General features: G+C 50.5%; 1 protein-coding gene across 2 annotated transcripts in view; it reads right to left on the bottom strand.

Annotated features, from left to right (window-relative positions):
* Window positions 1-21433, bottom strand: part of Cables1 (Cdk5 and Abl enzyme substrate 1) — a 98528-nt gene that overhangs the window by 36599 nt on the left and 40496 nt on the right. For both annotated transcript variants that reach the window (XM_051163020.1, XM_051163021.1), the window contains exons 2-3: window positions 19973-20044; window positions 16357-16449 (exon numbers count right to left, since the gene is read on the bottom strand). In XM_051163020.1, coding sequence (XP_051018977.1) covers window positions 16357-16449; window positions 19973-20044 — 165 coding nt within the window. The remainder of the gene's footprint in view (window positions 1-16356; window positions 16450-19972; window positions 20045-21433) is intronic.

The following is a 21433-nucleotide window of genomic DNA, read 5'->3' as shown; positions in this document are numbered from 1 at the left end:
CTGACTTCTGCCCTGCAGTGAATGATGTGAGGGCAACGGTACCCAGAACCGTGAGCTGGAAAGATGTTGAGATACCATCACCATAGTTAGCTTTTCATATTCTGGTAACATGTTAGGTTCCGAGAATAGACTGAGGGAACAATTACATAATCAGTCTTAGCCACCATTCCTGCTATAAAGAATCTACTGGGAACAGTTCTACACGACACTCTTATGCAATCAAAGCCACTTGAAAAAACATTAAAAACAAAAACAAAACCTCTCAAAAGTACTTATCCTGCCATTTGAGAACAACTTTTGCCAAAGGGAATTGCTGGTGGGAGGAAAAAAAACAAGAAGAATGAGTGGAAGAAATTTAAAAAATAGTCTTTTTGGCATGAGGTCAATATTGTTCACATATGGAGCTTATTTACTTTTAAAATTTCCTTCAATATTATGGTGTCACAAGCAGGGAAAAACAGCACTACTGAGTGTATCAGGGTTTGGGGATCTTAACCTTGTTTTTTAAAACTATGATTAAATTGCCCACAGCCCCAGGATGAAGACTGAGCCCAGCATGGCAGCCCAGACCACACTACTGGCCCTGCCTCTTGAGTGCCAGTGACAGAATTTTCCCTTGTGCCTTATCACGCCTCCCTGATAAGAACTTGCAGCGGTCTGCCTGTTGCCTTATCCTATGTCTTCTACATGCAGTTTTTTCAGCCCGTGATGTCCTGCTTAGGCACATCTGGCAAAACCTAACTTGGCAGTCAGCCCTCGAGGTGGGTGGGGGCGCACTGGTGGGAATGACTTCTAGTCACTCATCTCCTCTCCTAGGAGGGCAAAGCCAAGGACTCGGCCCTGGGCTCTTCCTCGACAGATGTGCACCCAATGTCCCCGAGACATAGTCTGGATGCAGAGAGGCACCCAAGCCCTCACCAAGGAGAGGCAGGCCTTCGGAAATCTATTGGTTCCCCCAGTGCTTTCTATTTGCAGGGACAAACAGGACCAAAGCTTGCCCCCGGCTCTGATACCAGCTCCGGCTCCTTGTCTTACTCCTCTGTGCCTTGATTTCACCATCTGACAGGGGGTACAGAGTTGGGCATGGAAGCATACATCTGCTTTCCAGTAAGGGCAAGGGCATCAGGCACTCAAGCCCAGCTTTGGCTGCACAACAAACGTGAGACCAATCAGGGCTATATGGCATCCTATCTGAAGAAACAAAAAAATGAGTGAGGGAGGGGCTTAATGAAAAAAAAAAAAAAGAATGAAATGGGGTAAAACTAATACTGATCTTATTGAGAAGTTGGAAGAGAAAATGAGCTCATTCTAGAAAAACCTTTGACGCGCTGCCTGGCAGACCTGATGCATATTAAATAGGAATCATTTTTTGCTGTAGCCTGACTTCCTGGGTGGAGCTGTCTCAGAAAGAGTCCTGGTGTTCAGAACCTCTCCAGACCTCAGTGCTGCTAAAGGAGCAAAAGGGCAATGCTGGGGGGGATCGCTGTGTGGCCCAAAGGATGTGACACACATGGGGATCGTTGTCAATCAGACCGAGGCCCCATCGGTGCAGCAGAGCCAAGAGTGTCACATCCTGAGACAAACACATCACAATCATACCTGCCTGGACCGAGACATGGTGTGTCCGTGAAAATCTACTTACACCAGCACAGTAATGGCCGAAACAATTGATTGTATGCCAGGTCATAAATGCTGTAGCCAGTGAGGCACAAGTTAGTGAAGGTGACACATCAGCAGGTGTGGCAGCCCATGGATTTGAACCTGAGCTTGTTCTTGCCGAAAATTCACCTCCCTGACTTACTGGAGAGATCTGCCTGCAGGCACCTTATCTAAGTACCCGTGGGCCTCCTGGACACCAGCAAGCCTGCTTTTACCAGTGTGTTCCACAGGAGCTTTCTAGCCCGGCCTGCAGCTCACCTGGAGGGCAATGGACCAACCACCATCACCATCAGAGCTGCTGGAGCCACCGAGGCCCCATAGTCCATACTATGCTCAGCCTGGACCCTTTCCGGATGGATGGATGGATGGAGAGTCTCCCTATCCCCACTGTCCCTGTCACCCTCACTGTCACTCTTGCTGTACCCCCAGCCACTCATCATCAGTGTCCCTGAAACACAGAGGAAAGAGGGGGCTGACCAGAACCGAGGGCTGGACTGTTGCAGCATCTCTCTCGCTGCCCAGTACTGATGTGTCTCTTTCCCACACACGGAATCTGTTTGGACGTCTTTAATAGAACAAGAAAATGAGAGGCTGCCGATGCCAAATGCAACCCAAGTCCTCTCTAACATTTCAGCCACAAAGGCGCCTGTCAGCAAATGGCCCTATTGTTCTACGAGCTGTGGGTGCACTCTGGGTGGTCCTCACGATGAGGTCTGGGAGATGTTGACACCCAGGATCTCATTCAGAAACGTGTATTACTGTATTAAGAGCCAAGTTTAGCACCAGGAGCATGGACTGTTTCCCAACAATCCCTCTAGGGTGGTTTTCTCTTTGGCCAGGGAAGGAGAGGGTAGGGAGGCAAAGCATCTTCAGCTCGGTCTTCGGCCTTTCTCCGCTCAGCCTTCCCATGGACTCTGCTCTTGATGGGCCAGAGAAAGAAGCCTTGACAAAGCCCCACGGGGTGGATCCTCATTGCCACTACAGCACCTGGGAACACACCTTCCATATTTCTTGGAGTAGATCTGGCCTCCAGCTGGGACAGCAGCGCCAGGAACGAGTTAGCAGCAGCAAGTGTAGAATGAGACGCCTTCCTGCGCGGCAACTGTGAGGTGCGTCCTGTTTAGAACCAGAGGGCTCATGGGAATTTACAGCTCTGTTCTGCTCTAAGGAGCCATCCATCACAAGGAAGATGTCTCAGAAGAAAATCCGATTTGATTTCCTCCTGAGAGAGTTAAATTGGACACCAATGGTCATGAACAGCGCATACAGACAGCTGCAACCCACTTTCAAAGGGCTCTTGAAACTGATGGCATCTGTGTCCTTGCCTCCAGCCACAAATGTCTTCTCACACAGCACACAGAAATCTCACACAATCTTCTCCATTTGTGACATCTAAGACTTTACTGAAGCCAAAATGGACAGAAAGCTTTCCATAAAAGATGAGGACTTCCGCGGTGGCACTAACCCCAGGGAGCTGAGTCTGTGAGGAACCAAAGGTCACATTTCCATACAGACGTCTGCCAGGAAAAAAACAAAAAACAAAAAAAAAAAACCAACCTACAAAATAGCTACAGAAAAAGCTCCACAGGATTGTGGGCCATGCTGCCTCTAGATACACAACGTTTTCTAAAACCTTCAGGAGGCTCAGAGCATGCCCAGCAGCTCCACAGGTCCATGCATCTTATCCACAGAGGATAGTTTCCATGCTTTTGGGAAAGTGCAGCCACTCAGGGCATCTTGCAGCTTCTAAGCACAAAGTTTCCATGTCTGTGCTTTCTCACGGACTTTGCTGTCACACCCGCAGTCCAGCGTTGGCGACCTGTGCAACACCATGCATGGTCTTCATGTGTTCTGTCGCTGCCAAACACTATCTGCTCGTTCCATTTCCAGCCCCTGAGGAATTTCATGCGTGTTCCACAAGAGCAGGGATACCTCATAAGGATATTAAAAACGAACAAGCAGCTTAGTGGAATCAAAAAGCCAAATATTACATCTAAGCATGGTCCAGGGTCCGTATCAAGTAATAAGCATGTGCAGAGACACATTCTCCAAACTCTCTTTCCAAGCCTAGGAAGCCAGAGAAGACGCTGAACTCCGAAGCCGCAGCACTCGCCCCTGCGGACACAGCCTGTGTGGAAGTGGGGACTCTGCAGATACAACTGGGTTAACTGAAATGATACAGTAAAGTGGGTCTCACATGCAGGAAGTGGTGTCTGTACAAGGAATCTGTAAATACCTAGACCCGCACCGAGGAAGAGAGCAGGTGGTGCTGAGACAGGGATGGGGATGCTGCTGCTGCTGCGGGCCAGGATGCCTAGGACTGCTGCCAAGCGCTGATGATGATGGAGTGAAGGGATGGTCCTCTCTTCATGGAGAGCACTATCCTGCATGCCAAGCCTCCAGGAATGACAGAGGCCTTCTGTGTTGTTTTAACCACGCAGCTTGAGCACTTTGTAAGGCAGCCCAGGAAGTGAATACAGCTGGCATTTGGGCATGTTCTTTCTGCTGGATCTATGCTGCCCCTCACTCGCTGGGTAGGTGCTCTGTGCGTTCACTCTACTCTTGCTGTGCCCAAGGAGGCAAAGTGTTGAAGACTGGCATCAGGGAGTCACAAGAACAAACAGCACAGTGTCTGGAAGACCCGCTCTTCCCAGCTCTGCTTGGACTGCCTTTCTCACACCGGTTCCTTCTGCCTCTCACAAAGTTTAATTAAAAGCGGGGAGGAGGAGGACCTGACCCTTTTTCTCTTGTGTCTGAAGCTGGCAATTACATAATGAGTGTTGAATGAAAACCACCACCACAACAAGAACATGTCCTTGTACGCCCTGTTTACACACTCAGGCCATTGGGGGGAAGAGCTTCCTCCTTCAGCACGGTCCTGCCCCGCCTCCCCCCCCACTGTTGGACGGGCAGCATCTGAATGCAGGGGCAAAGCACAAGGGTGTGTGGCTTCCAAGGACACTCTTCACAAAGCCATGTTCCCTTCCATCCAGAAATAGACTGTTTCTTGGGGGGGGGGGGTTTGAACTGGCCAGATGGAGGGGCCCTGGGAAAAGGTGCTGGAACCCAGCCTGTAGTGTGCAGAGTTAGCCTGGTGTGCAGGATCAGTACCTGGGTCAGGCTCGAACACGGGGGCTGGCAGACAGCTGGTTCAGCTTGAGTGTGATGACTCAGTGAAGATCTGTGCTAGTAGCCCATGGGTGCCAGCTAGTGGGGCTGTGCAGCACATCCCTCCATTTCCACAGCACCTTCTCCAGGCCACACCCTTTGCTCCTAATGTAACTCCTGCCACAGCCCAGCCCTTATTGAGTGCTGGGGAGGAGAAACGTATCTCGCCACCTAGGGAGTGGCAGGAGATTGCTGAGAAACAAGCTATGTGATCTTCTGTCCTGTCCGCACCCCTACCCGCCCCTCCACAGACACTTTCTAAGTGTGCCTTCGATGCCAGGCATCGCACTAAGCAATGGGGACCTACCCCTGTAAACTTTACAGCTGGGTGGGAGACAGGCTGACACACTGATGTAGAGGCAAGCGTTCTGTGCCGGTCACGTGCTGGGGAGCATAGGAAGAGCGTCCAAACAGACCGAAGGAAGGCAGGCTGAGGAAGCCACCTAAGGTTAAGTGACCATCAGCTTACCATGGAAAGATCAGCTACTCTGGAGGGAGTGGAGATGAAAAAAGTCCTCGAGCTTAAAAAGAGGAGCTCAGAACCAACCAGAACAGAACAGTGCTGCACTCTGGCCCCCATACCTGACTCCCACCTGCTGCCTGCACACTTGGCTGGGAGGCTGTTCTCCACCACCCACACTGAGCTGGACACAATAACTTCGGTTATGTATGCCCCCGAATGCCCCAAGTCTGTTTCCATCAGCTGTCACTGTGGTGTCGAGTTATACTTGTCCATTAAGGACTACAAAAATAAACTGGGTGGTGTGGTGGTATATGCCTGTAATCTAAGCATTTTGGAGGCTGGGGCCGGAGAATCATCATGAGTTCAAAGCCAGCCTGGGTTACACAGTGAGTTTAAGGTCTACCTAGGCTACATTTACCACTGAATGTTTAAACATCAGGATTTCTTTCTCAGTTCTAGGAACAGAAATCCAAGATCAATGTGTGGAAAGAGCCATGTACCCCCTGAAGATGAAAAGACAAGATCTGATTCCCAGGATTGCTTCCAAACTCAGGGCTGCCTCAGACAGGAAGTCCTCCCGGGACAGAATCTTGTGTTTTTAAGGACCCAATTCTTATTGGCTTATGCACTCCCATCGACCAGCTTGCCCAATTCCACATGCAATGACTCCATTTCCAAATTCGCTCATACCTTGAGGGATGGGGATGTTAACCTACGACTTAGGGAGACCCACAGGCCCAGAATAGAGAAGCTGGGGTGGGTGAGAGCTGGACACAATGGTCTAGAAGTTAGGAGTCTCCCAGGAAGACTACACAGCTCTTCCAGGACAGCATTTGGAGCTTCAGTGAGTGTGGCCCTGGCCTGACCTAACTGTGTTTTTTTTTCTTACGAGCAGTGCCACCTCACTGGCTAGCAGCAAGGCTGGGCAGTGCCACTTCACTGGCCAGCAGCAAGGCCGGGCAGTGCCACCTCACTGGCCAGCAGCAAGGCTGGGCAGTGCCACCTCACTGGCTAGCACCAAGGCTGGGCAGTGCCAACTCATTGGCCAGCAGCAAGGCTGGGCAGTGCCACCTCACTGGCTAGCAGCAAGGCTGGGCAGTGCCACCTCACTGGCTAGCAGCAAGGCTGGGCAGTGCCACCTCACTGGCTAGCACCAAGGCCGGGCAGTGCCACCTCACTGGCCAGCAGCAAGGCCGGGCAGTGCCACCTCACTGGCCAGCAGCAAGGCTGGGCAGTGCCACCTCACTGGCCAGCAGCAAGGCCGGGCAGTGCCACCTCACTGGCCAGCAGCAAGGCTGGGCAGTGCCAACTCATTGGCCAGCACCAAGGCCGGGCAGTGCCACCTCTCTGGCTAGCACCAAGGCCGGGCAGTGCCACCTCACTGGCTAGCACCAAGGCCGGGCAGTGCCACCTCACTGGCTAGCACCAAGGCTGGGCAGTGCCAACTCATTGGCCAGCACCAAGGCTGGGCAGTGCCACCTCACTGGCTAGCACCAAGGCCAGGCAGTGCCACCTCACTGGCTAGCAGCAAGGCCGGGCAGTGCCACCTCATTGGCCAGCACCAAAGCCAGGCCTCTCCAGCTCCAGGCTATCCAGAAAAGGGGAGAATGACACTGACTCACCATCTCAGCCAGAGTAGTGGTGTGCACCTGAATGCTGCCACTTAGGGAGCTGAGACAGGAGGATGCTGAGTTTGGAGTCAGCCTGGGCTGCTTAGACTGTCTCAACCACAAACCCAATGCCCTCAGTGAAGATCTGGTCCAGATGGAACTGGTTCCCAACCTATACTTACTTCCTATAAAGCTCTGGCTGAAAAGAGGAACAAGGAAGGACAGCAGGCCATGCTTTTTTTTAGCAGCAAAGACAGACAGACAGACAGACACCTCACACTCACACGCCACAGGGAAGGCCAGTGTCACTTCTGTGCTTTCTCTAGACTGGCTTTGTTTTGGGATGGGTGTCCTACCATGTCACTCAAGCTGTCCTCAAGGATTCTCCTACCTCACCCTCATAAGTCACTGGGAGTGGACGGAGCGCCTCAAGTCAGCCCTTCTGTACTTGTCTGCTTGCCTAGGGACTTTAAAGACAGGCCGGTCTGAATGATGCCCTCCCAGCTTAGTCATTTGAGTGAAGCTATTGTAGGCATCCTGTCCTCAGCACATGCAGAGGACCTCTGTGGTTTTTTTTAAAAAGCATTTTGTTTTGTCTTGTTTTGTTTTTGTAAGCCGAGTGCATGTGGAATGCCACCCGCATGCCTTCCCTCCCTCCCTCCTGCTGTTCACCAGCACAGGGAAGCTGGGCGGGCAGGGAGCCTTAGTAATGCAGTTGGGGTCAAGTTAGGCTGCCATCCACTTACTGTCCCCGGCGCCCCAATGAAGATGAGTGGCAAACACGGACAGGGATGAAGATGCCACTCAACAGGGCTCCCCCTGTGGCAGTGACAGTGAGATGCAGGCTCTGGGTGAAGGGCGGATAGAGGCAGCCATTTACCCGGCCCAGGCACTGGTTTCCAGAAGAGGGCTGTGAGGCTGCTTGTTGTTTTTTGAAACGTCCCATTTCCTCTAACTCATTTTCCCAAACTGTAGTAGTCTGAAGGACTAAGGGTGAAGAGATCACAAGCCGGGTCTCTGTGTCCTTCTAACCCATGCTGTCCCCTTTCCTTCAAAACTTTCTTCCTCCAAAACTTTCTGGTCCCCAAAGGAAAAGTCACAATATCATTTCAGCTCCTGTTCTTCCATCAGCTTGCTTTAAAAAGGTATTAAACCGTGCTGAAGCTCCGCATGTCTTTTGCTTCTGCCTCGTTCACTTTAGGCAGAAGACACAGCTTCATTAGGACTGCCATCTTGAGTCCTAAAGCGCTCTGTAAGCCCCTGCCACAGGACGCAGCAGCTCGCACACTTGGTCCATGCATTTAGTGGAGGGAGCACTTCTTAGTCTGTTCACCAGGAGATGATTCTCAAAGCAGTCCCAGGAGGTGACACTTTCAGGGCACGGGGCAAGTATACCAGATGCCTGGTGGGCGTTCAAAGCCAGACAGCGTAGTGCTCCAAACACACAGGTGCTCCTGAGTCTTAAGGGCTGCAGGTACCAAGAGAGAAAGTCGCACCTTTCCTAATAGGACTGCAGGTGAGAAAGGGCAGCTACCATCTGCCTTCAGCCTCTCATGCTCAGCAGCAGGGCCTGTCACTGTGATGTCTCAGTTCTCTACCTGCCCAGCTATGAGCTCTCAAGGCAGCACCAGGTAGCTTGGTCCTTCAAGGCTCCGTGAGCACCTGTCATCATCCCAATGTATCTATGTTTAACCTCCTCCCTCGGGACACAGCAGGCTCTCTGTGAAGTCTGGAACTGGCAGTGATTGACAGCTCCTCTTAACCACCCCATCCCAGGGTGCCCAGATACTACAGCACAGGGCAGCTGGCCACATCTGTCTCCACAAACGGCCCGTCTCTACAAAGGGCTGCCGCCCATGTTTGTGGATGGCTTTTTTACAAACTTGAGTTTGGTTTTTTTTTTTAATTTCACATCAAAATGCATTCATTTTGAAGAGACCAGTCTTTAGTTATCTACAAAAGTTACCCTAAGGGACCCATAATGCTTTGCCCTTGACTTCCCGTTGACTCGAGCGACTGCATTCAAGGAGAAGTTGGATGACATACCCCACCCCCACCTCTGCTCAGCATGTTTCCAGCACTGCCAGCTCTGTAAGGAACAGATGTCCCCCCATAAGGCCCCCCCCCCACGTTTCTCAGAGCTTAACCCCTCTTCTCATTCCTTCCTCACTCTGCCCTACTTCCATGTCTTTCCTGCAGTTCCTTGCGCACACCCTAGATGTTCTGCCCTCGGTCTCCTGAAAGGCTCCTCCTGTGGAGTATCACAGGGCTGGGCCCCTACCTCCTCCACGCCCCCACTGCAGGCGTTCCCACAGGCCCTCGGCAAACCTCCATGTCCCCTCACTCACCACTCTGCTGCTACAGTTTTTCTAGCCTGTTTCTCCTGCTGTATATGTAATTCTTTATCATCTGTCTCTCTCCAGTTAGCCTCTGGGTCCTGGAGGCAGAACCATGCTTCTCTTCATGGACGCCATGACCCTAGAACAGGCGTCATCTGGAGGAGTGGGATGAACTGTACCCTTCCCCCATGACACTCCATGGAGTCACTGAACGGCCAGCTAGCAAAGGGGGGCGGGGGTCAAATCTCAGTGCAGTCACCTGACCGTAAAACATAGTCCCTATGTTGAAAGGGGTGGTGGGAGGTGAAAGGCCACACTGTATGACAGACAACATGTCATGGTGGAGTGTGTGTGTGTGTGTGTGTGTGTGTGTGTGTGTGTGCGCGCACACACACATATGAGCATGGAGCACATACGCTAAGAACAGAGGACGTCAAATGTCGCTAGCACCCTCATTATTCCCTTGAGACAGAGCACTTCACTGAGCCGGAAGCCCTGTGTTTTGTACAGCCTGGCCAGTCACTGAGGCCTCCGCCTGGAAATACTGGGAATATAGCTAGGAGCAACTATACATGAATTTTACATGAGTCCTGGGGATTCTGACTTGGGCTCTCCCACTTACTGTTCAAGCACTCTTCCATCCTTAAAAATGATTAGTCAGTGGCCAAGGATTGAGGAAAAAATGGCTTAAGTAAACATGTAAGGACGGTGTGAAGAAAACCACACCCAGAATACACTAAGGACTATGAAAAAGAAAACAAGTTGGTACCCTACACGTGTACCTGGTACCCAGGCACGTGTGACCTAGCAACCCTAGCAACCCTAGGAAGTTGACTACATGGGGCCATTCTACGATAAGCCTAGCATCGCGTCACTCACAATGTGACTGTTGGAACTGACTCTAATTGGGCACCAAAGCCAGACATGTCTCAGGGCTAGCTTTCCATCAGGGCAAGCCAAAATCAACAAGCTGTCCATCTTAGCACTAATGGCCTTTTCACGTGCTATCTCTCCTGCTCCATAGCTGATGGTTGGCCTAAGTCGTACTTATTCTTGATAAGCTTAATGTCAGCGAGCTGTGCCCGGCACTCCCAGCTGATGAGGCAAGTGCACCTCAGTCCTCATCTTACCAGACACTCTCCACCCTGGTCCTCTGCAGGCTGACCATGCGTTCTGTACCCCACTCTCCCACGTCTGTTCTAGAGCCCCTGCTCACCACAGCCCCCTTGGCTGAGGGGGGTCGGCTAGCAAGCCTCAGCCAGTGCACACTCCCAGGCTCTCCCACCCCCAGCCCTCCCTCCATTCCATCCGCTGGGTACCGTAATGAAGAACAGCCTAACATTTTGCTGAAATCAAGAAAATGTAATGGCTACAGCAGTCTCCTAATTTGCTAACCTAGTTATTCCATCAATGAGGAAATGAAGCTAATTTAACAAGATTCTCCTCAGTGAACTCATGTGGATGGCGAGCAACCTCCACACCCCCGTCTACAGCACACACACCCATCTGTTCCTCTTCTCTGCCAGCAAGCAGCCTGAAGCTTGTTGGGCTGATAATTAAAATTTACCCTCTGTCGCCACCACCGACTCCTTCTGACTTTCTTAAGGCAGCACTGGCCTGGAATTACACTCAGAACTTAAAAAAAGAAGTCCTCCACAGTGTACCGGAGATCATTTCGTGTTGTTAACTCTTTTGATGCCCAGCCTCTAGTCCAGAAGATGCAACTCATTTAAAAGGCCTCTCTGTTCGCTTTGTTCAATGTGTGTGAGCACCTACTGTGTGGCTGGCACAGTGCTTTGTTTCCATGCTTTCCAGTTCTACTCAGAGAGGGCTGTAAGCAGGTCAGCAGCTGACCTTGCACCATCAACCCCACACACGCGCAATGTTCCTTCCCTTCTTCAGAAAAATGGTCTTTAAAGTCTGTGCCAGTGTTATACACACACACATATACACACGTACACACACATACACATATATATGTACACACACACCTACACACACATTCCAGTTTTTTAGACAGTTTGTCAGTGCAACTTGGGATGGCTGAGTCCAGTCACAATGTGTGCACATCGACATTTCAATTGTCACCCCAAACCCTGTTCTCTTTTCCCTGTGGCCCCTACTAACCTCACCTACATTCCGTTTCACTTGAGTCATTGCATATTTCCTATAACTGTGGTTTTACACTGTCTGACCCTTGTGTCTGGCTCAGTGCAGCTTTTCTTAAGGCAGCACTGGCTGCCAGCGCAGCGGCTCCCCACGGCTGGATGACACCCTCTGTGTACAACCACGCTTGCTTTTCTACCTTTTTCTGGACGGACTCCTGGGTTCTTTCCAGTTCTTAATTCCATGAGGGAAGCTGTCCTGGTGCACAGGTGCCTGCTGGGATCCCTTTCAGCTCCTCTAAGGATACACCTTGCTGGCTATTACAACTTCTTGATGTGCTGTTTGTTTCCCATGGCAACCAGATCACTTCACAGCCCCGTGCGCAATGCATGAGAGTTCCATTTTCCTCCTTGTCTCTCTCTTGCTCCCCTTCTTGGCATGTGTGACACATGAGAGGACCGAGGGTGTCCTCTCAGTCGCTCTCCACCTTATTTTTTGAGACAGGGTCCCTCACTGAGCCTGGAACTCGCTGAAATGGCTGGGTTGGCTGTGGCCTTCTTCTTCTGACTCTGCTGTCACCTGCTGTGGCGCAGAGCGGGGACTGCCAGCTCCCACCATGAGGAGCTCCACAGTCACATACCTGGGCTGCAGTCCCACCTCTGTCTTGTCAGCACCTACTCTGTTAACGGGCCTAGCCAGTGTGTCCACTCTTTAGCACACTTGGTGACTACTGGTGGCTTAAAGCACCACAGATGTGTTATCACATAATTCTAGAGGTCAGGGCATGGCAGGTCTGTGGGAGTCAGCAGAGCCCGTGTTCTCTGGAGGCCCATGGACAAACTAGTTGGTGGTCTTTTCTAACTGCTTGTGGCCATTTGCACCCCTTGCCTTTCGGCCCTATTTCTCCCGTCAAAGCCACTCGAGGCAAAGGAATGTCATGCCCCCTTGCCCTGCTTCTCTCTTCCACCTGGAAGGACTTTGCTTATAAAGGTCATCGCCTCCAACTTGAAGGTGAGCTCATTAGCAACCTCAGAACCTCCTTGTGATGGAGCTGCCTGTGCTCACAGGTGTGAGGTAGGGAGACACCTTAGTGGTGAGACACTATTCTGCTAGTCACAAATGACAGTGGTGTTTTCCTTATGAAAGTCAGCGGGGGGGGGGGGGGGCAGGCTGGTGGTGGTGAGGGGCCTCACACTGTGCTGGGCAATTGCTCTAGCACTGCACTGCAGCCCCAGGCCTGCTTGTATTTCGGATTCTTGTCATTCCTTGAGTTCTAGTCCTGTTGACTACAACTCATTCCAAAGGCGCCTGTACGCTAAAGTTCTACAAATACTGCGGGTTACTATTTTTTTCCCAGTGCTGGGCATCAACCTCTGGGCCTTGTGTACATTAGGCAAAAGCCATACCAGTAAGTCATCTCCCCAGTCCTGGGGTTTTTTGGTTCTGTTTTTGTTTTTCAAGATAGGGTTTCTCTGTGTGGCCTTGGCTGTCCTGGACTCGCTTTGTAGACCAGGCTGGCCTTGAACTCACAGCGATCCGCCTGCCTCTGCCTCCCGAGTGCTGGAATTAAAGGCATGTGCCACCATGGCAGGCTTGCCCTTGGTTTTTGTGACAGAGACTCTGTACATAGCTCAAGCTGGCCCCAAGCTTGTAACTCTCTTGCCCTTCCTCCCAAATGCTGAGAGTAGAGGCATGCACTACCACACTTGGCTAGCCTACTGAGGGCCTTGGTTTTTGAGACAAGGTCTTACTATGTTGCCCTGGCTGGCCTGGAACTCAAACCAATCCACCTGCCTCTGCCTCTGGGGTGCTAGGATTCAAGCTGTGTGTCACCATGCTCGGCTACCTGTTGAGTTTTGAGATAATAAAACAAAACATAGTCAGTGCTTTGAGCCTGGTACCCAGAAAGCACTTGTGATAGTTGCAACTTTACCAACTCTTTGGCAACCTCACCCTTGCCCCAGGACTCCATCTCTCAGTCTGGGAACCTCACCCTTGCCCCAGGACTCCATCTCTCAGTCTGGGAACCTCATCCTTGCCCCAGGACTCCATCTCTCAGTCTGGGAACCATTTTGTTTTCCTACTATAAACCTACAATGACCTCTCAGCCTGGAGCACAAACCTGCCTCCGGTGTGAGATCTAGAGCAGCAGGTCTCTTCCTGCCAGGGATGACTGCCTGCAGGGTCACGTGAGGGCCCATGGTGTACTCCCCTCTCAGCCTGTGTGATCTATGTCAGGGGATGAGCCTTTTTACCTTGCTCAGTTGCAGGAGGATGCTCAGCTCTGTTTTCCTCTGAACTTCTTCCTCACACAAAAATGCCTTACAGAATTTCTCAGAACTCAAACGTGAACCTGCCGTGGCAACCCCACGGTGCGTCTGGCTACCTCACAGGCCAGCTAGGTAGCTTTGTCTATGCCACAGAGGGATGCTGTTCCTTCGTAGGGAACCCACCCCAAGCCCACGGAGTTATTCCTCAGCAGGCACTTTGATATTAGCAACTATGAGGCCACCTCAGGCTTTGTTTGGTTGGTTTTTGTGTTTGCTTTGTTTTCCAATGCTGCAATCGTGCCTCGCATTATATACGGTCCTCAGCTTTGGGGTGCCTTTCTCTCATTTCTATCTCAGAATTAGGTTTCAGATTCATTGCTAGCTCTGAGTCTTATGCTGATATTCCCTGCTTGTCTTGTGGGATGCTAACTGCCTCCAATAACAAGGCCTCTACGGCACGGCCAGACATCTAGAGGTCAGGGAGCCTCCACACCAGCGTCTTTGGGCAGACAAGTGAGGGCCCCAGGTTTGCACTGTAGACTGAGAAAGTAGGCTGTGAACTCAAGGGGGAATCCCCAAAAGGCCTGCGAACTGTGCACAGTAGCCAAGCAGTCACATGCCAGAGTCATGATCAATATTGCTCAGGTGGTAGCCTGTTGGGGGACTGAGCCAAACCCTCAGCCATCTACTCCTGAGGCAGGGGCATCAGAAACCTCAGCCATCACACAGCTCCCTCCTTTAAAGCACATGACTAGAGGTCCCTCAGCCCAGGAGGGCTGGGTCCGTCTGCCTCGGCACATCCACAGCGAGACTCACACAGCTAGGCAAAGCTGCCGCTCTGCTTTCCGAAGGGCCAGCCGACATCCTCCCCTTCCTCAGCCCCTAACCAGTTTCCCTTCTGACCTCAGAAACTCTGTCTTCTTCCTAGCTTCCCTTCCAGTTCTGTTTCACAAAAGGACAATCCACTCACCCTTACTGAAAATCCCAGGAAGGAAGGCGAGCTCAGCAGCCCTTGCATGTGCTCACGGGGCAGGTAGGTGGCCCTTGCATGTGCTCACGGGGCAGGTAGGTGACCCTTGCATGTGCTCATGGGGCAGGTATGTGACCCTTGCATGTGCTCACGAGGCAGGTAGAGCACTCCCTCAGCTGGCTGGTTCTTACAGCTCTCTTCTCTGCCCTTACTACCTGTCCCAGCCCTTCAGTGAGACTGAGCCCCCTGACCCCAGCTCTGCGCTCCCGCAGACAGCCCTGCAGCCTCTCTGGACTGTACCTGTCACTGTAGTTCCCCGGTAGGCATGGAGGGAGGCAGCTCTACTCTGTAAACTGGAAACGTCACTCTGCTGATCCTTGGCTACATCCTCTCACTCCCAACCGCGCCCGCTCGGGAACCTTCTGACGCTGTGGCTGGGACTGAAAGTGGAAACCCTTCCACTGCACTGTCTCTTTGGCTTTGTCATTGATTTTGTTTGGGAATTGCAACCTTTCTGTGTTTATGTTATGGTCAAAGAGTAGGAGAGGGAAAAACACCAAAGGTTTAAATAAAGACTAAAAATGGCACTAGAAATGGCCTTAGAACCAAACAAAAATGGTGACTGAATGAATGTGACACAATTTGCAGCAACAGTGAGCATCACGGTAAAAACAAAGCCTTGGAGTAATGCAATTAGTGAAGGCTGCCTGGAGAACCGTAACGGGAAGATCCATCCTAAAGTCTGCAGAAAAGATCTGATACCTCAGCTGCGCTGTTCTGAAACCATCACGGCTATTATAAAAGTATGCTCCTTGTCCTGATAAGGGTCAAAAAAATAGGTGTAAGCCTTAAGAAAGTAGGTCTTTAAAAATCTACTTCCAGCAGGGGCGGTGGTGCGTGCTTGTGATGCCAGCATACCAGGAGGCAGAGGCAGGTGGATCGCTGTGAGTTCGAGGCCAGTCTGGTCTACAAAGCGAGTCCAGGACACACAAGGCAACACAGAGAGACCCCTGCTTCTTAGTGCTGCTCCACAAGCTCTACACTGTATTTTCTACCCTCAGAATCACAGCAACTTTCCTTTGTAAGAACTGGAGTGTTAGTGAGGCCACGTGGTCTTCTAGAAATCACATCAAATGAAATGGGCTTGGCACCAGGACCTCGACTTTGGGGCGGCACTAAAGCTAAGAGGAGCCATCTCCAAGGCTCAGATGGATGGACTCAGCCATTCGTCCCATCACAAGCACGCTCACAACAAGCCCAATCTATCTATCCTCTGGAGAGTTTTAATATCAAGGTTGTGTACTTTTCAACCGTAATTGTTATTTAATGAATGGGTGGAAAAAGCTTTCTGGGAGTTGTCAGCAGGGCCAGAAACAGCCAAAGTCCGGATCTACTCTCCTAAAGAGTTGCCTGCGCCACAGCCAAAGGCAAGTTCAGGCGCAGATCTGGAGGCTTCTACTGACCAGCCCAGAGCTGGTGAACAATGAAAACAAACCGACAAAGCAGAAAAACAAGGCGAAAGCAATTGTTTCTCTGTTCAAAGTTGTTCTGCGCCCTATCAAAAATCCAGTCAGTTGCTGGTCCGAGCCTCCCAAGAGGCCCTGAGAACATGGATTCTCCAGATTCCTTTGGGTGATTCCAGCACTGGGCTGGAGATGTCTGGGGTGTGCTATCTGCTATGAAAGCTCAGCTCTGGTCGTTAAACAAAGCGCCCCCTCCCCCCGCTCAACTCCTACCCCTAGCCGGGCAGCTCTGCGAGCTGGCATGGTACCTGCCATTCCTGGTATCATGCTGTCTCATGTTCTTGATAAAATGAATTTTCTTAAAATTCTTTGGTCTGGGAGAACCTGAGAGTGTTCGACATCTGAAAAAAGAAAAACAAACAAACAAACAAAAGTCATTTAAAAACATTATCAGTTGCCTACTGGATGGCTGAGACATCCCCACACAAAGACAGGAAGGAAAGACCAAACAGCTGGCTGGCTGGAGTCACCCTGTGGCAAGCAGGAGTGGGGGTGGGTGAGTAACGCAGACAACACAGCCCAGAGCAAAGAAACTTCCAAAACCCAATGACAATTTCCTTGATAACACTGATAACATTTTATATGAGTCTCTGAAAAGCTAGCTAAAGAAAACTATTGTCCTCAGTTACAATAATGTAACCTAAATGGATTCCAAGGACACCGGTCTTTGTTGTCAGCTTAAAAGAAAGATCCTAAGTGAAAACAGGTAAAGGGAACTAAACACTGCAAATTGAAAAGATTTGGGGCTGGAGGAATGACATGCAAAATTCCTTTTAAAAACAACCCTGGATCCTTTCTCTTCTGTAGCAGGAAGTTGGCCTGAAAACCCTGGACAGCTGCCCCTACTCTGCTTGGGAAGTCACAGCTTAAATCTGAATGACAATCAGGACCTAGCTAGTTGCTGTTTCATTTTATTGCTTCTGAATACATTTTAACAAGTAAACATCTATTGAACCAAAGTGTCCTGCATTTAAAAAAATAAAATAAAATGGGGCCCCCCCAAGGGCAGACAGCATTGTGACCACGGAAGAGGGAAGCTGACTTGTGGACAATGACTGTTGAAATAATCTGGTAAAACTCTAATTTACAAAACCACACAGACACCACTTCTGAGGCCCAAATCGCACCCCGCTGATGCTGGAGTTTTGTTTGTTCTTGGCAGGGAATTATGACACTCTTATTTAGGCCCGTCCCAACTACAGCTCCTGCTATAGGAATGGACGCCCATAACCTCATTCTTCCAAAATCAAGTTCTGGAAAACAACCGAGGGCTGCCCCTACATCGGGTGCCCGCACAGAGGGACCCTCGTTCCTTGGGCTGCCATGTCAACTGCAAGTTGCAAGAGGGCCACAGGTGCCAGCTGGGTAAGGGGGTGAGGGCAGCAATGATTTCAACAGTGGGAGCTCCAATGCCCATCGAGCAAATCAGCCTAAGAAAAAGTAGGACAGGTGCTGATGGCTGCTGCCACAGCCACAGCAGGCCTCAAGGGACCTAGAAAAGATGTTCTCGTGTCCTGCCAGTGACCACCAGGCAGGTGGCAAACTCCTCAAAGTCCTCTCGCTGTGGGAGCTCTGGGTGTTCACAGGACACATGGATGTGGTGTGCAAAAGGCACAGCTTTGAGTGTCAGCTCCTGAGCGCCAAATCCGCCCCACGAACCTAGTCAGCAAGCTATTTGTCGCGCTGCCTTTTAAAAAGCACTCACCCAGAACACCAGGGAATGGAAGGCAGGCATTAGGAGCACTATTAGCAACAATTGCCAAGGAAACTGGAATACTGGGCTCAGGTGACAGCGGGTTAGGCAAAGGACTGATTCACAACGCTGGCTGCCTGCATTTAACATGTAAATACCCATTTAAAAGCAGACACTTTGTGTGCTGCAAAATTTAATTAGGACGGAATTAAATTAAAAATGAATTCAATGAGAGATTAGCTCTTCCTTGTTAGCACTGATTAGAGGATGCACGTAATTACGCTGAAGTTTTAATAGACACCTTGGAGGCAATTGTTCTACATGCTAACCTTCAAGCAAGCTATAGGCTCATGAGAGCCTTTCACCCCTGCAGCTCCCAGAACATTACCCCGGACTTTTCTGGTCATAAGGTACCAAAAAAAAAAACAAAAAAAACAAAAAAAAAACTTCAGAGATCGGTCTATCTGGGCCTCCCATTTTACAGGTCAGAGAACTGAGGCTTCCCTGAAGGCAAGTGAGCTCCTGCACTCCCAACCAGCACCCTTCTCCTACGTCACTTTATTTCCTAAGAACAAGACATTTCTAAGTAAATATGCACACCTTTCTTCTTGTTGTTACTCGTATCTGCTTGTATGTATATAAGCATGTGTGTATGTACTGACTCAGGCATGCAGGCAGAGGAGGGCCACACAGTAGCTGTGTAGAGATCAAGGGCATTGTCCTCTTCTACTGCTGTATGGGTCCCAGGGATCAAATTCATGCCATCTCTCCTCACTGCTGCAGGAGGGGGGTGAGGGGGGGGAGATGGGGTGGGAGGATACTTGGGTAGAGATGACGCTAAATCCACTTGCTGCCACCTGATAATATTGTTTCCCCTCCTCCGTGCTCAACTAACTGGGACCAATGCCAGTTCCCTGCCTTGTATTTTAATGGCCCTCAAGTGTGGTACCTACAAGGAAATGGCTTCCCTCGGTCTGTGACACTGCCTCACAGAGCATGTCCTCCCTCAGTCTGTGACACTGTCTCACAGAGCATGGCCTCCCCTCGGCCTGTAACACTGCCTCACAGAGCATGTCCTTTGGGGCTTCCAGGAGCTCTGTATGTTTCCAGAGACTTCAAAAGTAGAGACCTAGCCTTTCTGATGATGCCAGTAGCAGATTCCACTGCCCCCTGATATCTGGGTTGGCGCAATCCTCTGCTTTTCACAGTGGTGAGGAACCTCTCAGGATGGCATCCTGCCCTCCACAGCGGAGGCTCAAGGCTTGGGGGGGGCGGGGGGGAAGCTATGCCCTCAAATGTAGCCAAGCAGATGGAACACAGATGCAGGTTCAGGAAGGGCTGATGCCAGTCCGCGGGAGCTCCCAGCCTCCTCCGGGTCTTCTTGTCTGCTGTCTGCCTCACAGCCCCCGGGAAGCCCAAACATCTGTCTCTTCTTGCCCTGGCTCCTTTCAAAGCACTGAACCTTTCCCTTGCCAGCCTGGAGCTGTATGGAGAAGACCAATATTCGAGTGTCTTCTCCACAAGGAAAACCTGGCCAGACCTCGGCACACATATGGGCCAACAGAGAGGGCAGGGCTAGGGGAGGGAAACCTGCCTGTCACAGGCAATTGCTGTCATCCCAAAAATGTGTCTCGATAGCACTTTTCTAATCCCCAAGGGAAAATGGAATGGAATGCTTTCAAACCCCAGGGAGCCCTTGAAACTATCTTCACCAGGTTGCCCCAGCAACTAGCGAGGGAGTGATGTCATGGTCACCTCCTAAGGAGATCTGGTTGCTTCTCCTGCTGGGAGTAAGGCCTAAGATCTTAAGCACTGTGTAACACCAGGGTTGATATGAAGCTCTGTTTCCATAAACAGGCACTTTCAAGATGCAAAGGGTGGCTAGGGTTGAGACACGGCAGATGCCGCCTTCTTGGCACCAACCACAGAGGTAGCCACAAGAAAAGGAGCCGTCAAATGTGCAGGCACACTGGCTGGCTTTAGTCTATTAATGGGGTGTCCTAGCTTTCACATGTCTTGAGTGTTGGGGTTCCACACTGAGAATTCTTTGTCCTTGGGAGTCAAATTCTTATTTTTTAAAATTTAACTGGGAAGGCCAGGAACGGAAAGAATCTCCCATGTACTGCCAGCTGTCACAACATACACACACAGGAAGCATGGGAAAAACTCACCTCCGGAGAGGGGCGTTCTCCTCAATATCTTCCAGGGTCTCCAAAGATGATCTCTGGGAGATGAGACGACGTCTACAGAGACAAAAAAACGGAAGTTAGAAGTGCACAGTAAATGTGACTAAGCAACTATGTAAATTAGTAACTATCAGAAAAAAGAAAAGCCCAGTGTCATCCCTAGCTACATCCCAATCATGTGCTGTTATACCCACAAAGAAATGTAGCGCTCAGCCGGGCGTGGTGGCGCACGCCTTTAATCCCAGCACTCGGGAGGCAGAGGCAGGCGGATCGCTGTGAGTTCGAGGCCAGCCTGGTCTACAAAGTGAGTCCAGGATGGCCAAAGCTGCACAGAGAAACCCTGTCTCGAAAAATCAAAAAAAAAAAGAAAAAAAAAAAAGAAATGTAGCGCTCACCCTGCACCAAGCTAACTTCTCCTCTTCGCAGCAGACAGAACGCGCTACGGCAAGTCACAGCCTATCAAATGCAGAGCTGCAGAGCCCAGTCCCAATGGATACAACCCCTGCCACATACCCTATCCCCTCCAACCCCCACCCATGCCTGAGGCTCAAGGAACATGGCGTGAGAGGGCACAGAAAGACTGTAAGAGCCAGAGGAATCTGCTGTGAGATTGTGTCTCCTGAACAGGAACTGAACAAGGACAGCAACAGACACGTAACCAGGATGGGGGGAAGGGGGGCAGGGGTGAGGGGGGCAGGGGTGAGGGGGGCAGGGGTGAGGGGGGCAGGGGTGAGGGGGGCAGAAGGCCTCAACCCTACCTACACAGAGAACTACAGGCAACTAAGGAGTGCTGGAGAGTGTGAGAAATAAGTCTCTCGCCAGAGAGGAGCACACGGATTGGTTATCCAATACGAAGTAGCCTGCCCTTTAGACATGCAGATATACATAACACTATATAAACCAAGCAAGCCCTGTTTGTGTATTCAGGAATATGTATGTATACACAGATACATACATGCATGTAATAACAATTAATAAAAACAGAGGCCATTTATTAGAAGGAGAGCAGGGAGGGCTATATGGGAGGATTTGGAGGAAAGGACAGGAAGGGGGAAATTATGCCATTATATTATGATGTCAAATAGTAAAATAAATTTTAAGAAGAAAGGGGTACAGGTGAGACTTCCACCCCTGACGGGAGAATGGTCTCCACAAATTTATCCTCTGACTGCCACATGTCCTTGGTGGCACCTGAACATCTGCCTTACCATACACATAATAATAATAAATAAATTTACACACACACACACCCCAATTTGGAAGAGCAGCCAGCGCTCTTAACCTCTGAGCCATCTCTCCTGCCTGACAACCACTCTTTTTTTTGTAAGACAAACAGAAAAAAAAATTTTTTTGCAACCTAATCAAAGGCTTTATTAATTTTCCAAGACTTAGCTTAATGTTTAATACTGAAACCATTTACAAATAAAACATTATTTGTGCACCCAA

Source organism: Acomys russatus, chromosome 20 (assembly GCF_903995435.1).
Source record: "Acomys russatus chromosome 20, mAcoRus1.1, whole genome shotgun sequence".
NCBI classification, from domain to species: domain Eukaryota; kingdom Metazoa; phylum Chordata; class Mammalia; order Rodentia; family Muridae; genus Acomys; species Acomys russatus.
This window is presented reverse-complemented; position numbering and strand designations above follow the sequence as displayed.